Source organism: Anabrus simplex, chromosome X (assembly GCF_040414725.1).
Source record: "Anabrus simplex isolate iqAnaSimp1 chromosome X, ASM4041472v1, whole genome shotgun sequence".
NCBI classification, from domain to species: domain Eukaryota; kingdom Metazoa; phylum Arthropoda; class Insecta; order Orthoptera; family Tettigoniidae; genus Anabrus; species Anabrus simplex.
The window spans coordinates 185,362,397-185,381,859 of NC_090279.1; the positions used below are offsets into that span (position 1 = coordinate 185,362,397).

The following is a 19,463-nucleotide window of genomic DNA, read 5'->3' on the forward strand; positions in this document are numbered from 1 at the left end:
AATGATGAATAGGTGATATCATGAACATGTGGAAAACTAATCCAAATGTAAAACGGCTGTGTCCACCACTTTAAAAAGTGCCAAAATGTTATCTTGACGCAGTCCGGCCATGGTATGTGCACTCTTCACTGTGGTTCAGCTCACATCTTGGGTTTGTCTGACTGAAAAGTCTTAAAGGTTGCATTTGTTGTTTGTGTTTGAGTCAATAGACTGGTTTGATGCAGCTGTCCATGTCACCCTATCATGTGCTAACCTTTTCATTTCTACGTAACTACTACATTGTATATCTCTAATCTGTTTGTCATGTTCATACCTTGGTCTACCCCTACCGTTCTTACTGCCTACACTTCCCTCAAAAACTAACTGAACAAGTGTCTTAAGGCGTGTCCTACTATTCTGTCTCTTCTTGTCAAATTTTGCCAAATCATTCTCCTTTCACCAATTTGATTCAGTATCTCTTGTGATTCAGAAGCTTCCGTGGCTCAGTCGGCAGCACGTCGGCCTCTCACCCCTGGGTTCCATGGTTCAAATCCTGGTCACTCCACGTGAGATTTGTGCTGGACAAAGTGGAGGCGGGACTGGTTTTCCTCCGGGTACTCCAGTTTTCCCTGTCATATTTCATTCCAGCAACACTCTCCAGTATCATTTCATTTAATCTGTCAGTCATTAATCATTGCCCCAGTGGAGTGTGACAGGCTTCGGCAGCCGGCACAATTCCTTTCCTCGCCACAAGATTGGGGCTTCAGTTATTCCATCCCTGACCCGGTCGAATGACTGGAAACAGGTTGTAGGTTTTCTTATCTATTGTGATTCAATCTACCCATCTCAGCTTCAGCATTCTTCTTTAACCCCACATTTCAAAAGGTTCTATTCTCTTTCTTCCTGAGCTAGTTATTGTACATGTTTCACTTCCATACACTGCCAAGCTCCAGACAAAAGTCTTCAAAAATTCTTTCTAATTCTAATATCAATGTTCGAAGTGTGCATATTTCTTTTCTTAAGAAAGGCCTTCCTTGCTTGTGCTAGTCTGCATTTTACGTCCTCCATATTTCTGCCATGGTTAGTTATTCTAGTATCCAAGTAACAATATTCATCCACTTCCTTTAAGACTTAGTTCCCTAATCTAATATTTCCTGCATCACCAGGCTTCATTTGACTGCACTCCATTACCTTTGTTTTGGATTGATCTATTTTCATCTTATTCTTCTCCAAGATTGTGGCTGGGCTGAGTGGCTCAGACGGTTTAGGCACTGATCTTCTGACTCCAACTTGGCAGTATTTGAAGGTGCTCAAATACATCAGCCTCATATCGGTAGATTTCTTGGCACATAAAAGAGCTCCTGCAGGACTAAATTCTGGCACCTTGGCATCTCAAAAAAACCTTTAAAGTAGTTATTGGGATGTAAAAACAATAACATTATTCCAAGACTGTGTCCATACCATTCAGCATTTCCTTCAGATCTTCTGTAGACTTTGAATAACAATATCATCGGCAAATCTCAGGGTTTTGATTTCCTTTCCTGAAAAGAATGGATTTCATCTTAACAAAGTCTGGCTCAATGGTTAAATGGGTAGCATACTGGTCTTTGGTTCAACACAGACCCCAGACATCACGCAATAATGGTCCAAGAGTCTTCCTACACTGGTGAATACCTGGATTTTGGACATATACTTGAAGTTGTAGAGCAGTGTTTCTCAATATTTTCTGTAATTGTGCCTTTTTGGCTTCCAATATTTGTGAAATGCCATCATAGAAAATATCATATTTATAATAACAAACTAAGCTCACCAGACAGAGAATGGTCAGTTCAAAATTATCTCTTAAGTTCCTTTAGAGCTCTCCTTTCGCCTCTTGTTAAATTGGGCATGGGTACAACAGCAGACCTTATGAGTCTCACACATTTCTGTCTTATCTTCTCAGCCTCATCCGTAGATAGTTTGTGGATGGCTGCCTCAACGGAAGTAATTAACTCCTCAATGGGAATTTTAGAGGGAGTGACAGCAAAATTAAGACCCCTAGCTAGAACTGCCATTTGGTTCTCATCCAAGGATTTCTTGGAAAGATTGACGACAGTTTTACTAGCATCCGGGTTCGTGTGAGAGTCCGCCTGTTTCTGAGCTAGTCGGAGGAACTTCGATTTCTGTCTGAATGACACCTGGTTGAATTTTCGTTCAGCCTGTATAGCAGTAGTGCAACACAATTCCTGAGAGAGATTGTTGCTTAACAGCAGTTGTAAACGAAACAATTCTCGGCAGACAGTCTAGTTCCTTACTCTCTCGATGACAAGAGCCTTGCTAGCGCATTGATATATTCTCCTGGCCTTCGGTGTATTTAACGTGTGCTTCAGCTTCACACAGTTGTGAATGATGTTATGGTTCCTGCATCTCAGTAGAAAGAAGAAAGGAGAATAGACTTCTTTCTCCTTAATTTGCTGAATTTTGAAGTCTTAAGAGTATCCTCCCCATACAGGTTTCAATGTTCTCTGCAAAACGTAAAGAATTTCACCTTATTTTCTTGACATGGCATAAACCCAAAAGCCTATACAGTATCATGTCTATAAGTACGGGCCGTAAAAGCATCAATATCAATTGTTTACCTAGTCTTTTCTTAAATGGCCGGCCCCGTGGTGTAGGGGTAGCGTGCCTGCCTCTCACCCGGAGGCCCCGGGTTCGATTCCCGGCCAGGTCAGGGATTTTTACCTGGACCTGAGGGCTGGTTCGAGGTTCACTCAGCCTACGTGATTAGAATTGAGGAGCTATCTGACGGTGAGATAGCGGCCCTGGTCTAGAAAGCCAAGAATAACGGCCGAGAGGATTCGTCGTGCTGACCACATGACACCTCGTAATCTTCGGGCTGAGCAGCGGTCGCTTGGTGGGCCAAGGCTCTTCAAGGGCTGTAGTGCCATTGGGTTTGGTTTGGTTTTCTTAAATGATTTCAAACAACTTGGAAATTTGGTCGCCGACTCACGCTTCCTAATTGAGAATCGCTGGGGGTTACCCCTTTTAATCACCTGTTACAAAAGGCAGGGGATACCGTGGATGTATTAAACCACCCCATCCACAGGGAGTCAGCACTATGATCTCGTCACACATATAGGATCAATAACTTGAGGCACTTTTGCAAATACAAAATATAAAAATACCTGAGGTTTGTCTGTATTTGAAATTAAAATGTTATATTGGTATGACGATACAAGGAAATGTACAAGGTGTATCAGAACCAAACCGTCAAAAAAAAAAAAAAAAAAATCAGGGATGCTCTTTGTCTTACGTTAAAAACCAGAGGCATATTCTCCTTGAATGCAAGGCATTCATTGCATGCGTTACAATAACGCAAAGAACTGTCTGAAGTATGATTTTAGGTTGTTTCAAGTCAAATATTAACGATTTCATCTCTCAAAAGTTCTGCGCAACTGTACTAGTTCCGTTGCTTGACTACATGTGGTGCTGGTGTAGTCTCGCCATCTATTCCACTCTTGAAAGAAAGAGACAGCAAATGGAGGAGTTAAGGATGTAAGGCATTCAATCTTAAATTGCATTCGGTGGCAGACATAGTTCTGAAACCCTCCGAATGATGTCGCTGCAATTGAAACTTGGTCACACTTTGTCACCCCATACAAGTGCTACTCTTTGCCATCCGTTAGCAATTTGGAGAAAGTCGGAATGTCCAAGTTTACTGCGAACGGGACCAACGGATTACCCCCTAGTGAGAACCCAACCTGACGAAACTGACAAATGCCACTGGGGTGACTTAGCTCCAGTGCTTGAGTTGTGGCTGACTAATGAGTTCATTCATTGTGTTTTGCTGATTAGTGAGTTCATTCTGTGTGTGTGGTCCCTGTGCTATTCGTCGTTTTTGGTGTTTTTTAAATATTCTTTGCATGTGTGGTATTAACGATGGATGAGTCTAAAATGGATATAATTGTAAATCTGTTTGTAAAGCCATTTACTGGCCATTCATTTGATGAAAAGATTCCAATACAAAAAGTCGGGACACCTCTCTCTTCCCTCGGAAATTTAAATTTAAGTACAAAATTTAAAAAACATAAAACAAGAATTGTGTTCGCACGTTCAATCCAGAAACTTACAGTAAAACTGTTTGGCCCTCTGGCTTTGAGTCACTAAACAAATTATTCTGTTGGTCTTGCTTATTGTTTGTTACTGAAAATTTCCATTGGAACATAAAGAAACGACTGTCATATCCACGCATGGATATCCTTAGGTACCTTTGGTAAAACTAGGATAGATTAGCAGTTGGATAAGCAGAAGCAGGAAAATGTTCTAAGGCACAACGAAGCCATTAAGAAAAACAGGAAAATTCTGAAACGGCTGATTGCGGTGACATGCTTTTTGGGGAAGCGACAGTTACCATTCCGTGGGCACAATGAGGCTAGTGAATCCAACAACAGAGGGAATTACATAGAACCAAATTGTTAGCCGAGTTTGATGAAAAATTAGAGTCACTTCACAAAAGTGAGTGCATTTACAGGACTGCTTCCACTCATTCGGAACGATTTGTCCGGCTCCATGGCTAAACGGTTAGTGTGCTGGCCTTTGGCCACAGGGGGCCCGGGTTTGATTCCCGGCAGGGTCGAGAATTTTAACCATAAATGGTTAATTTCGCTGGCACGAGGGCTGGGTGTATTTCATTCCCATCACGATGCGCAGGTCGCCTACGGGTGTCAATTCAAAAGACCTGCACCTGGCGAGCCGAACTTGTCCTCGGACACTCCCGGCACTAAAAGCCATACGCCATTTCATTTCAGAATGATTTAATTCAAAGCATCTGCATCGTAATGACCGCTGAAATAAAGATTCAGGTTGAGGAAGCTAAATTCGTAGGAATTATGATCGATGAGACTTCTGATGTTTCGAACTTTTCACAGTTATCTATTGTCCTCAGATACGTTCATAATGGTGATGATGTTGAAAGATTTGTTGGTTTCTATAATGTGAGTTCTGATAGGACAGCGAATGCATTGAAGAGACTTGCGATTGAGTGTCTGGATAACTTTGTCTGCCGCGAAAAATTAGTTGCGCAGACCTTCGATGGAGCGGCGGTGCTTGCAGGTCAGCTTAATGGTATGCAAGCTAAATTAAAAGTAGTTTCTGAGGCTGTATTCACCCATTGCTACGCTCACAAGGTTAATTTAGTCTTCTCTCAAGCCGTTTCATGACAAAAGAATGTCGTATATTCTTCGCAACGATGCGTGACTTTGCGACATTTTTTTAACAATTCTTCTAAGAGAACTAACCTGCTGGACAGTATCCTTAAGAAAAGGTTTCCTAAACTTGCTCCAGCAAGGTGGAACTATTCCAGCCGTTTAGTACAGACCATCGCGGAATATCGTGCTCCTCTCCATGAGCTTTTCGAAAGTATTTTGGAGAAACCTGGGAACTGGGATAATAATACAATTAATGAGGCAAGCGGGTTTCTCGCGAAGTTAATAGAATTTCGGTTCAATTTTCTTCTGAACGTTTTTAATGAAATATTTTCATTGACGGATGTTACATATATCATCCTTCAGTCTAAGACCCTAGACATTGCAAATTGCACCAGAGAAGTGAATTCCTTAGAAACTAAAGTATCTATAATGCGAAACAGTGGATTTGATAACATGTGGGAAAGAACAGAAGAGAACTTTGATCCACTAAGGAAGAGAATACAGGATGAAACTTCATTTTCGGTTAAAGATGAGTATATGAGGGTTTACCTGGAAATACATGATATTATTCTAGCACAGTTAAAATATCGCTTCTGTTCACTGAAATGCTTGATTGTAAGAAATTTTCATTTTTTCTGGCGACTTTCCTAAAGAGCAATTCAGTAAATTGATTGAAGTTTATGGAATATATTTTGATATAGTACGACTTTAATCCGAATTGAGGGCAATGCTCGCTTCTGAACACTTCAAAGATAAGACTGTGGCTCAAATCCAGAAATTCCTATTGACCAGTGGTCTCCCGAGCTTTATAAGTTGTGCACATTCATTACTACTATTCCCGCTACATCATCTGTGGAACGCTCTTTCTCGGCCCTAAAGCGAATAAAATCTTTCGTCCGCAATTCTCAAAGTCAAAGTCGTCTCTCTGCATTAGGAGTGATGTCTGTAGAGAAAGATCTTTTTAAGATGAAAACACGTGAGGTCTTATACAGTGACGTCGCCGAGGAATTTCGCAAAAAGAATTAGGGTGAGTAGAATTGAAATTTACTTAATACATTGTGTTACTAGTTGCATGCCTCAGTGGAGATGCCGGGACACGCCACTGTTAAAAACGATTATGCAATCGGATTGGGGGAGAAAATTTTTATTTTCCAGAAAATGAGGTTAAGTTACTTTGTTACTTCCGGATGCGCGTTTCAAACTGTCGAACTCGCCGTGTTTGATATCCTGGGGTTGCTCTGTTTATGAATCAGCATGACAACCCGAGATCGAAAGCACTTTATGTTAGACATTTTGGTGATGGACCCTGGCTTAACATTATGAAGTTCATTGTCACATCTGAAAATAGGTATATCGTCATAACCGGAGATTTGGCATCCGGTTTAAACTTGTAACCGGAGACCGGAGAATTGTCTGAAACAACCGGAATCTCCGGTTCAAAACTGGACAATTGGCTACTCTACAAGAATAAAGTTCACCTATCTTTCCAGAACAACTTCAGAAATTATTTGCGAAGTGAAGAACCCTTTATTATCCACATTTAAGTCGTGTGTGTGAGTGGTTGGTTGTGTGGAAAACTACCGCACTCTCACGCAGAAGTGTGTGTCATGAGAACAATGACGTTAAATGAGCTATGATCACCTGTATTAGCACATCGTGCGTTTCCCGTCCTTTTATTAATGAAAATAAACCTGGAATTTCCCAGGCTTTTTGGGAATGTCGGCAGTACCGTACTACTTATGACCTTTTGCAGGCTGTTAATTCTTAACAATAGGCCTAAGTCACAGTAGACCTTTATTTGGTGATTAATATACGTATAAATGAGTTCATTTTGACTAATCTCTGAGAGCAAGACCATCTTCAACAGCATTGTACAAGACCAACTACAACCTACGATAGTACCGTACTGTACAAGACCAACTACAACCTATTGTATTTTTGTTGGTATTGTATTAAAAAATATTGTAGGTGGTCTTGCTGAACGTGCATTCAAATGAGCGATGATCGATCCATCGAATCCACTTCGCTAATGAAGAGTGTGTAACTTCCTTGGCGGTAGATCAGCGAGTTTCTTTGGTAACCAATTGTTTATACATGGCATGTGCTCGCAGAAAAGGTTGATAAGTGCACTCCTATAAGTAAGGCTGTATATTCTGAGGTCAACTTATTTTGTTGAAAATGGGCGATTGCGACGATGAGCAACCCCGCGAGCGTAGTAAATATAAGGTGTCTATGCCGCAAATTTTAAGTCATACGGAAAGATCTGTTGATTATACGGTCTACTGTGGTCGCTGGCTTCCCAATTCGGCTTTGTTTGTTACACTTGGATGTCGACCCAACTTTACAGGCGTAATGGAACTCAACGAAGTTGGTGAAAAGGACGTCTCTATTGTAAAGAAGGTATGTTACTCTTAAAGACATACGGTAGCCTACGTCGAAGGAACAGTGGAACCTTTTAATTTTCACTAGTTTCATTTACGGTAGGTACGTCACCGTGTACAGAAGTTTTGCTGGCATTAGTACGGTACTATAGTCAGATTTCTAAAATAGAGATGATGTTCCTTTTTTCAACAAGTTCATTAATTCGTTTTTTCCTGCTAGCTGTGTAACGTCACACTACTTTTTATAGGGTCACAAACACACACGATGGGTACCGGTACCTACCGTATACTGTAGGTTTTTCGGTCACGGTCGGATAGAATAGGAGTTGAAAATAGCTGTGATTTCAGTTAGAATACAGCTCTGAAATTTGCCTGGTAAATGTGAAACCATAGAAAACGTTCATGACTACCAGTATTGAGCGTAACGAAGAACCTACCATCTCTTGAACACAATTCTACAGCTACGCGATTCGAAGGCCTACACGTTCGGTCATTTCAAAATGTGGGATATCTTGCCGTACGCACCTCTTTAACCAATCATCGGAATGTACTTCTTTTACCATTCTCCTCTATATTGACATAGGCCTATACTGGTAGACAATCTTTACATAGCCTACCATACAGAACTGAATACCGTACAATTTCCTTAAATAGCCTATATTTTTACTTGATAGATTTAGGCCTGCATAGGCATGTTTGTCAATTTAAGTTATAGGCAATAGAATATGTCTGAGGGTTTCAAGGAATGTTTTTGTGTTAGACTGAATTCAATTTTTAAACCGATCCATAATTAGAGCTTACCGGACATGAAGGAATTCCAGTGGAACGCTAGAACATTGTCAATCTCTAAAGGGCCCCATACACGCGCAGACTTAGCCGGAGGTAAGTCTGCGCAAACCAGTCTCTTCAGACATGTCTCTGTGTGTATGGCCGATAAGTCTGCAGGCAAGTCTCTGACATTCTGGCGCTGCTTGAATTCAGCCGGAGACTTTGCGACGAAAGCGCTATCTCAGAGTTGCGGCAATAAATGTAAACGTGGTAACCTACAAATGTGAAAACTGAATTTTTTTTTGCGCGTCTTTTTTGTGCATAGCGCTACATTGTGTCCAAATAACAACTCATATTCTATATCGACTGTCTAATTAATTTCAATCCGTATATATTTTTCAACCATCCGAAGCGCAAAATCTTAAACAGAAAACAGCTGAGCGCGTTGTATTCAACTTCCTCGGTAAATAATCATTTAACTTAGTCTGAGCGTGTGTGTGCAACTGCATACTTCCGACTTACCTCCCGTAGGCAAGTCTGTGCAGGTAAGTATTCCAGAAGGCTGCGCGTGTATGGGGCCCTTAACATGGAGTAACTTATAAGTTAGTACGCAAATCTTTTCTTGAGCCCTAGTTCCCATTCAGCACTATGGAGCTCAGGGCTCAAGAAAACGTTCGCGTACTATAGTTGAAAATCGTAGATCACCGAGCGAAATAGCGACGTGTAAGAGCCGCGTACCTGTAAGCTTGCATTCCAGAGATGATGGGTGTCCTTTCCAGTCCTAGTCCCTTCGTATCCTGTCGTTGCTGAAAACGTATCTGCGTTAGTGCATCATAGGGTTGCCAGATGTAGGTACGGTTTTTCCCAGAACGTTACGTTTTTTTTTCTCATTTTGTTCTGCGTACGGTGCACCGAATGTTCCATTTCCTTTTTCTTTTTTAATATCGCGGTTTATGAAAAAACATAGTATCGAAAAAAAAGAGCGCTGCTGTTATCGAGTACAAAACATTCTGTATTCTCACCAAAAATCAGTCATCACAGTTGAGAACAACGCTTCTGGCAGGTGCTAGCGGTACTAACCCTCCGGTGGTCGCGCTCGAAAATATAACGCCATTAGTCGGGTGGATTGCAATTGTAGTCCAATTTTCAATTGATATTTTATTAACTGTTTTTTGTTTTCAAATGTCGATTTTTTAATGTACCGTATAAGAAGGATGGAGTGAAAATGAAAATCCACAGCCTGTTTCCAGTCACTCGACCGGGTCAGGTAAGGAAGGAATGAATCCCCCATCTAGCGGCGAGGATAGGAACTGTGCCGGCTGCCGAAGCCTGTCGCACTCCTCTGGGGCAATGATTAATGAATGACAGGTGAAATGAAATGAGACTGGAGAGTGTTGCTGAAATGAAATATGACAAGGAAAACTGGAGTATGTACCTGGAGAGAAATCTGTCCCACCTCTGCTTTGTCCAGCACAAATCTCACATGGAGTGTCCGGGATTTGAACCACGGGACCCAGCGGTGAGAGGTCGGCGCGCTGCTGCCTGAAGGATGATATATATATACTAATATATATATACTAATCAGAGACAACTACCCGAAAATTATTTTGACGCAGCATGGAAAATTGATTTAATTTGACATTTTTAAAGAAATTTCCGAATATTTCCCGTACTGAAAAAAAAACATGTAAGATTTGATAATAGATGAGCATTTTTCTAGAATTAATTGTTTATAATATATTCAATTTCCCAGCCCTATACAATGCTGTACGGTACCTATAAAATCAAACCAATGCAGTTGAAGAGTTCTTCTCTGAACCTGAGCCACAGTCCTGTTCAGCACTCAAACATTTCACACAAACCTTCTTCATGCGCTCTGCACCCAATTCATGTACTTACGGCAGTGCTGCCGGGTACTCATCAGTGGTGTATACTGGGATCAAGATGTGGGCTACCACTAGAATTAGGTTACCCTTTTTCGATAGTTGGTTTAGTGAACGTCAAGCCTTCAGCATTTTGAGCTGCAGCCAATAGCCAACGGAGAAGCCTGTTCTGTTGTGAAGGCTGCTTCACGAGCTACTGCTCTGGCCACTGCTACTGTCAATAGGCTACTCAACACCTGATCAGTGGAGATAGAGGTCTAAGGTTTAGCAAATTAAAGTCTGGTTTTGTGGCTAAATGGACAGAATGCTTGCCTATGGTCCAATGGCCCTGGTTCAATTTTCAGAATCAACCCCCTCACACTATTAATTCCTCTGGTTTGGGGACTGGGTATTTATGTCTTCACCATTATTTTATCCTCATTAGGTCACCATCAAGCCTATACAGATACCATGCACCGGTTTTTAAATTATTATTATTATTATTATTATTATGATTATTATTTTAACCCTAGAATGGTAACAATACGCCTCATAGACATACACACAAATGTAAATGCCCGCCAAAGCGAGTGACCGTGACAGGGCATTCCTACCCTCCAGCTTTGCTTCAAACAGCCCCCCTACATGTGTCAATTACGTCCCAGCTGTGATCCTTTCCATGTTCGGTGAGTAATAACCCTCTTACGTAATGTAGTGCGCCTGAGAGGTGCATAGTTACCATCAATTGGTGTGATTCTTTCTAGTTTATTTCATATGAGTTTTTGTCAAATTTGTTGTAGGTTATTTTTCTTTTACTTCAGTTACTTTTGGAACAAGAATTTACTTTCAACAAGCTAGTAAGACTGTCTTGAGAGTCTAGTTTTTTTACTGGTGTTTATTTTTTTGTACCACTTGTGCCTTGTATATCTTGTGTTGGAAATAGAATAATTAATTCAAGTTTCAGAAAGAAAATATAAATGAATTCACCTCTTTACTTAGTGATGTAGTTAACATGAAGAATGTTGGAGAAAAGAAAGATAGGAGACAGTACAGATGTTGTTTTGTGCCGTGTACGCCTTGGAAGCGTATAGTTACCAATAAGCGTTAAACTTCCTTGTTACCATTCTAGGGTTAAATAATCATGTTGAATTTTATAGCAGTCATACCCATCGTTCACTGGTTAATTAACTTTCTCGTGAAATCAGTGGTGGTATCCAACCCATGATCACGGGTTTGATTCCAACCAACAAAACAGAACACTAAACCTGAAACAATGCATTTCATTTTAAGCAGATCTACCTATAAAAAGAAAACTATGTTACTCCTATAACAGGGGCCCCACAGTGTCTTCCTACAAGGATGTAGAAGTAAAAGGGAGTGAAATAGCAGCACTCTGTTATCTGTATAATTAAGTCATGTAATTACGCCAGACATATGGAGGTGAGGAAGTAAAGTACTGTATATACGATGAGTAACGCATGGTTGACATTTAGCAGTGGCGATCTAGCGGAACGAAGCCTAACACAGCTATCACCCGGTCCCAGCACCTATCGGACATTCGTCAGCAAGCCGTGTGAAGTGGGTCGAGGGGAAAGGGACGAGAGTCTGGGCTGCGAAATCAGTCTATGATGCTTAGCTCTCAGAAATATGTGTGATGATTTTTTTCATTGCTTTTAATTTTGTAAATGGAACAGTGTGTCAGATGCTTACATTATAATGTGCTTTAGACTTCCATAATTCTGAACTGAGGTTTGGGCTTCACTGATAGCCTCGGTAGCCCTCAGTGTACGCCACTGGTGCTCATGTTCCTCCGTCGACTGCAAAGAAAATATCGTCCTACATGTCCTCTGGCATTGCAGCCTCTTCCTGAATGCTGAGTAGCAGCTTTCCACGTACTTGTATCGTCCCTGGCACTGCTTTGCAAATTATTCTCCTCTCCATTTCTGGTTCCATAAGTGCCAAGGAGAGATTTTTAAAACTTTTTTTTTTTTTTTTTAACATTTTTTTTACAATTGGCTTTATGTCGCATCAACACATAGAGGTCTTATGGCGAGGATGGGAGTGGTGGTGGTGGTGGTGATTAATGTTTTAAGAGGAAGTACAACTAGGCAACCATCCTCTATATAACACTAATCTGAGGGAAAAAATCGAAGGGATCCGACACTTCAAAAAGTGAAGGTATCGGCCAAAGGAAGAGAAGGGCCACGAAGGGTGTGAAAATGAAAGACTCCCTAGGCCTCGGGAACCCAATACCGTCGGGGTAGGAAAAGAACAAGAGTTGACCAAGAGAGTCGGATAGGGTAGATGAAAGTGAAGAACCTGGCACAAGTAAGTGGAAGCAATGCCAGGACTCAGCTAAGGGTCCCATGTTGCCAACTCACGCTCCAAAGTTCAGAGCCCCTGAGGCCCCTTTTAGTCACCTCTTACGACAGGCAGCGGATACCGTGGATGTTATTCTACCGCCCCCACCCACTGGGGGAGCAAGGATGGGATAGCAAAGGCCTAGGAGTGGGAAGGAAGCAGCCATGGTCTTAATTAAGGTACAGCCCCAGCATTCACCTGGTGTGTAAATGGGAATCCATGGAAAACCATGTTCATGGCTGCCGACAGTGGGGTTCGAACTCACTGTCTCCCGGATGCAAGCCCACAGTTGTTTTCGCCTAACTGCATGGCCAGCTCGCCCGGTAGGAGAGATCTTGTAGGAATGATCTCCTCATTATCTTTTCACAATTATTGCTTTTGGAATATACATTCAGTGGATTTATGGCAGCGGTGTTTCTAATGAAACCTCACTACAATCCCAGTTTTCATCATCCTGGTCTTCTAATAACCATCGATATATCTGTCGTTCAGGGGCGGTTTCTCCATAAGGTTGCAGGTTTGCGCTACCCCCATTAAATTTTTATGTTTATTTTAGGTAAAGTTTTATCATTTGGATTACTCAACTACTGTATTTACATTCAACAAGACAAATCTTTCAAGAGCTTGAAAGAGCAAATATTGACTACAGGGTACTTTACAAGCCGGTACTCTTAGATGTTCACTGCAGGAGCCGAAAAGTTTGCAGCGGGAAGTCAACCTGAGGTAGGATGAAACTTATGCTGCTCGAGGGGTGCGCGGGGCTGCTAGAGGGGTGCGCGGGGAGAGGAAAAGATAGGCGTGGCTTCTTATACATTGCTTAAATGGAGGTTTATCAACCTGGCTCCTCCTACCACGGCCGACTGGATCCCTCGCTGCGCTAAGGAGCTACCTAGAGCGACGCATCAAATCGGCCGTGCTCCTACGTAACCAACTACTACCGAAGTCGCTAGAGACCGTTGCTGCTCAATGTGAGATTCTGTTATAGAACAGGAGTGTCATCTAGCGACACCGGATGGAAGTTCATCTGCTGGATCACGGCCGGTTGGATCCCACGCTGCGCTCCGTAAGTAGCTAGCTAGAGCTATTCGTCCTGGCTAGAGCGACGCATCAAGTCGGCCGTGGCTGGATATATGACTGTCTCTAAATTTGATAATAAACACCGCCACTTTCTTTTAGTATAGTCATGAGCTTTGTTATGTGCGTACAAGCTAAGTAGCTTATTGATTTCGTTGTGTAAACATTCGTGTCAGCATGTGTGTTTTGTGCGTTTTTATCAGTTAGTGGTATTTTGCCAGATCATGAATTCGGTGCAGTCTTTAATGTCTAGGCCGTTTTCGCAACGGACTGCCGAGGAACAATCCGAGGTGAAACGAATGGGAAGGCCCACGCCACGTTTAATTTCGAAACCAGATACATTACAAAAGGATATTTTTTCAATACCGGAATGAGGCTACCTCAAAGTGTTTCATTTCAGTATGGTAAAAGAGTTTTTAAATGAAAAAATGTTGATGCGTTATAGTAATATTCCTGAAAATAGAAATGTAAAATGTTTGTTTTATTTTTAATAAAAAAGTATTGTTGATGTATCTAGATTAGAAAATTAGCCTGTAATCATATTATGTCATTGGTAAAAATTGTGCACCACTGAACTTTTAAACCATCAGCCGCCACTGCTGTCCTTCACTCATAATCGCTAGAGAATGTTAATTTGACCGTCACAGAATGCATACACCACAAAACAACCCGTCTCAGCGCAGTGACTCACACGACTGCCTCTTCAAAGGTAGTTGCATAAACAGTTGCATGGACTACATTTGTAATCTGAGTTAACTCTTTGGTATGCCAATGGCATAACGGTGATTGTAGTGGAGAGATACTGAACAGCATGTACCAAAAGCAAGTGTATTATGTTCGCAGATATAAAACAAATAAGCTTGGTTTACAATAGTAATCCATGCAACCACTCGAGAGCTAATATGCATTTAGAGTACCGGTATGTAAAGAATGGGGGAATATTATTTTGCTGACAATGTGACACATATAGTAAATAAACTGAATGATTTGGTTACTGGAGAAGTTAATTTCTTCTTATTATAAACATTATAATTATTTTAAACATGTCTATGAGGTTTGTGTTCATTCTTCTTTCTTTCTTAGTCCATTTACGCTCCACGGTTGATTTTTCCTCGGACTCAGGGAGGAATCTCACCTCTACCGCCTCAGGGGTAGTGTCCTGGAATGTGAGACATTTGGTTGGGGATATAACTGGGACAGAGGACCAGTACCATGCCCACGTGGCCTCATCTGCTATGCTGAACAGGGGCCTTGTGGGGGGATGGGAAGATTAAGGGATAGGCAAGGAAAAGGGAAGGAAGCGGCTGTGGCCTTAAGTTTGGTACCATTCCAGCATTTTACTGGAAAAGAAGGGGGAAACCACTTCGAAGATGGCTGAGGTGGGAATCAAACTGACCTCCCGAGGCTGAGTGGACTCCAGTTCTCGTACCTACCACTTTTCAAATTTCGTGGCAGAGCCGTGAATCAAGCCCGGGCCTCCGGGAGTGGCAGCTAGTCACAGTAACCACTACATCACAAGGGCGAACATTTATGTTAATTATCTATGTAAATGGTTTAAATTTAGTGATGTTAATGTTTATGCACATAACTCTAGAGAGCTCACTTCAGTTCAGAAAGTTTTTAAAATTAGTGGAAACACTAGGTTTAGAGGAAAATCTGAATATAGGCCTAGATGGCGTGTGTTCAGAATTTCAGGTCTTAAGTTGCATGCAGATTTAGTAATACTGCCTAGCAAAGCCTATTTGAATTAGCATGAGAAGTGATCTGATTCTTGTGACATGAATTTCATTTTGGTCCGTATTGATGGTTTATCGCTATCACCAAGGATGAGAAGGTCCATCTATTCAATACTGTATGAAAATGAAAATCTACAGCCTGTTTCCAGTCATTCGACCGGGTCAGGAATGGAATGAATGAAGGCCCCATCTAGCGGTGAGGATAGGAATTGTGCCGGCTGCCGAAGCATGTCGGACTCTTCTGGGGCAGTGATTAATAATGACTGACAAATGAAATGATATTGGAGAGTGTTGTAGGAATGAAAGATGACAGGGAAAACCGGAGAAAAACCTGTCCCGCCTCTGCTTTGTCCAGCACAAATCTCACATGGAGTGACTGGGATTTGAACCATGGAACCCAGCGGTGAGAGGCTGGCGTGCTGCCGCCTGAGCCACGGAGGCTTTAATACTGAATGTTAATATTATTTATTACATTGGGACTGAGGCATTAGTTCTTAATAAATCCATATACTTCACAGCACATCTTTATCTTTATCTTTATCTGATCTTAATTCAAGGCCCTATGTAGATTGGTTCATTGGTTATTTTTGTTCATTTGTAATAACGTATTTGTATGCCATATGCTAAATAATAATAATAATTACATTGGGACTACTTTCGACCCATTTGTTATATTAGATGTTGGTGTTTTCAAATACCGGTACATTTAGTGTTCTTTTCCATTTATAATTTAAGGCTGAAGATGACCCAATACAAGGGTCGAAACTAGTCCCGATGTATGAAATAATATTAGCATATTATATACATTATTGAATAGGTGGACCTTCTCATCCTTGTTGAAAGTTCATCTGACTGGCTAACTTTAGGAGCTGACAACAGCGAGAGGTATCAAATTATTATTTTTTGAATTATTTATCAGTACAACGAATGCGCATATACCCAGTTCATGTTGTTTCCAACCACCCTGTACATGGTCTGACACCATGGTTAGCAGGTTCGAGTCCCGTTGGTCAAAAAACATTTCACCATCGGAAATGTTGGCTGGAAGGGTAGGAAAGGTGGTGGTTTACAATTTCTAATCACTAGATAGCGTGCCAAAAGGCTGTATTCAATTCCAAACCTCTCCGCAGTGTTGATATGGAGTGAGGGCATATGACGCTATTGATGGTGATTCGTCCATTGGATGGGAACATTAAGCCTTTAGCAGACTCCTTGGTGCTATTCAGCAGGAGCAGGCTATGTGACAGTGCCGGGTTTCACCCTCTGCCTTCTTACTATCTATCACGTCATTCATTTCATCTCATTAACTTCTCTGATAAGGTTGGCATCAGGAAGGACATACCCGACCCTGTAGAGAAACAAGGCAAGGGTTGGACATACGTACTATGGTCGTTTGACGAGAAGCTGCGCGGGTATTAGGTAAGAAGTGGGAGGACTAAGTATGGCTGTCGCGCACGTGCCCATCTCAAGTTTCGAGGCCTGACAATAACATTATTCCATCCATGGTGACTCTTGTGAATTGAAATGCTGTCGTGAAATTTCAAAGTGGTAGTGCAATTGTGCCCTAGTTACACATTTACTGTATGGCTTTATAATGAACAGTTTGCCAATTTGCTGGATACAGCAACAATACAGATCAATTGCGTCAGAAGACAGGTAGCCAAAGTGGGTGTTCAAGTGTCTTTGCAGAAAACAGAGTTCTTTACCAACATCAAAGAAGCTAGCAGAGAGATACTACTAGAACAGGGAAAAATCAAGAGGACTGATAAATTTAAATATCTCAGCGAATGGATTGAACCCAACTTATCAGAAAGAGCATCATTCGCACAGCTTCGGAGTGGCCAAGCCTCTTTAATCCAAACCATGCCCCAGCTGGTTTCAGTTTGCCAAGAAGAACGTGGGCATCACTAAACAGGTTTTGCACTAATTGTGGAAGATCTGCATTCTCCCTTCACCAGTGGGGCTTCAGGGACTCTCCAGCATGTGATTGTGGTGCTTTAATCCAGACCATGCATCATATAATGGACGAATGCCCTCTGCGTGCTTATGGTGGAGACCGAAAAGACTTTGCTGATGTCTGAGTATCCCTAGTGTAGTGGATAAACAATTTAGATATTCATGTGTAATTGTTCCCTACTTATCATGTATTCTTTGCAGGTTTTTCTTTTGTATAATATTGTATATACTTGTCCATTTTGTAAATTCCATATGCTTAATAATAATTAAAGTCAACAAGTTGGAAATGGCCTATCGATGGACAAAGAACACTTATAACAATAAATGCCTGTCACATAACCTGAAACTGAAGCACTACACATCAGTCATATGACCAGAAGCTCTGTATGCCATGGAGTGTCTTTCATGGAACTGAAGAGGTCTGATGGAGTAACTGGAAGTCAGAGAGAGGAGAATTCTTAGGAAGATCTTAGGTCTGGTAAAGGAAAATGAAGAATTCTGTAGATGGCACTATTCTGAGCTCTCCGAACATGTCAAGAATATCCATACCGCTTGGCTGACAGAAACTGAGAAGGACGTTAAAGAACTGGGAATATCAGATCTTCAAGATAGACGGTCTGTACGATGTACCCTGAAGGAAGTCCATGGATTTCAAGAAAAATTCCGGAAGAAAGGTACCCCCTGGTCTGAGGAAAGAAAGGAGTTACACTGGCAGAAAATGCACCAATACTGGGCAAAGATCAAAGCTCAACACTTGAACAAACATGGTCCAAAGTAGGCCCATTCAAACCAAGAAGAAGAAAAAGAAGAAGAGATCGATAACGAATATGCATTGATTCAGAGAGATGGCATTGTCCGATGTTTGTAGCTAAGAGTGTAGTATCTGTTACTCATGCCATACCTACAAGCTGCCGCGACTTTTCGTCAGATGCAGATAGTACACATGCTGTTGCAGACTTTCTTGTCGAGTTTTTGTTTGCTCAACAATTCTTCCACATATATTTGAGGTCTGTCATCCATTCAGGCAGAGAAAACCAAGAAATCACCTGAATGGCTGTTGCCTCTTTGACTTCCTTCACTAAAATCACCACTGCTTGACTTCCTTTCAAAGAAGGTTTCATTCCGCTGAACCCTTATAATAAATGCTCTATACAACAGTGAAAACCGCAACAAAATACATACGATGCTTCTTGGAATTAGCCCGTAAAAAGCAAGAAATCGACCAACCCCTGGTGAGGAGTTTGTACTATGTATAGCTTAAACCAATAGTTTCTGTGTCAGCACCAGAATTTATTTGATTTTATCCACCATGTTTCATATGTTTATATTCTAGGTAGAAAATAAAAAGGCATTCAAATGTGGTGAGGCTGGAGGTTCTCAGAATGTGAACAGTGCTTTCTGTACGGGAAACTTTGGTGGAAGATTAGACGTCTGGTGAGTAGTGGTTGATGAAATCAAATTCTATCAGAATTTATTTTTGAATACATTAAGTTTTGATTTATATCTCATATTTTATGTAGTTATATTAAATGATTTGTTTACTGGCGAAGTCATACGCAGAAATACTAATAATTTTCATGTGCTGTTAATAAATCACCAATGATCTGCATTTAGATCTGTTGCCCAACTAACATTCCCGATCTATCAATTGAGTACCTATCTTTTTTAAACGATTTCAAAGTATTTGGAAATTTACTGAACATCTCCCTTCTTTTTCACTTTTTATGTGCTTTTGATTTGTTTCCCTTTATTACTGTTTGCTGTTCAAAAGGTTTGTGTTGTTCCATTTGTAACAATTCATTCTCTCTCTTTATCTCTTCAACCTTACGTGGTTGGTGGGTAGCATTGCCATTCTCCTCATGATAGAGGAATTCTCTCCAGTGCTAACTTCTTTACTGTCATGTATGGTCATTCATTCTTGATGTCTGTCATATACTGAGTCCGGGAGAGAAGGCGTAGGGTAGGCCAGTGCGGCATTTCCCCACTAGATCGCATGACCACTGCTTCCCGTGTGTACAGTGTGTATGTGAGAACTAAAGCTATCTGTTGGATGTCGAATATTTCTGGTATGTACATCTTCTCTACCTTCAAAGTTTTTCTAATGCCTGATATAAAAGCCTACTGACAGGGTTATTCAAGCTAAATTAACTTTGCATTGCC

At 41.3% G+C, this 19,463-nt stretch overlaps 1 protein-coding gene across 1 annotated transcript in view; it reads left to right on the forward strand.

Moving 5' to 3' along the window:
• The first annotated feature begins 7,343 nt into the window (after positions 1-7,343).
• The window catches only part of Wdr92 (WD repeat domain 92), a 46,425-nt gene continuing 34,305 nt past the window's right edge, over positions 7,344-19,463 (forward strand). Inside the window, exons 1-2 of the mRNA XM_067159565.2 lie at positions 7,344-7,565; positions 18,637-18,737. Coding sequence (XP_067015666.1) covers positions 7,344-7,565; positions 18,637-18,737 — 323 coding nt within the window. The remainder of the gene's footprint in view (positions 7,566-18,636; positions 18,738-19,463) is intronic.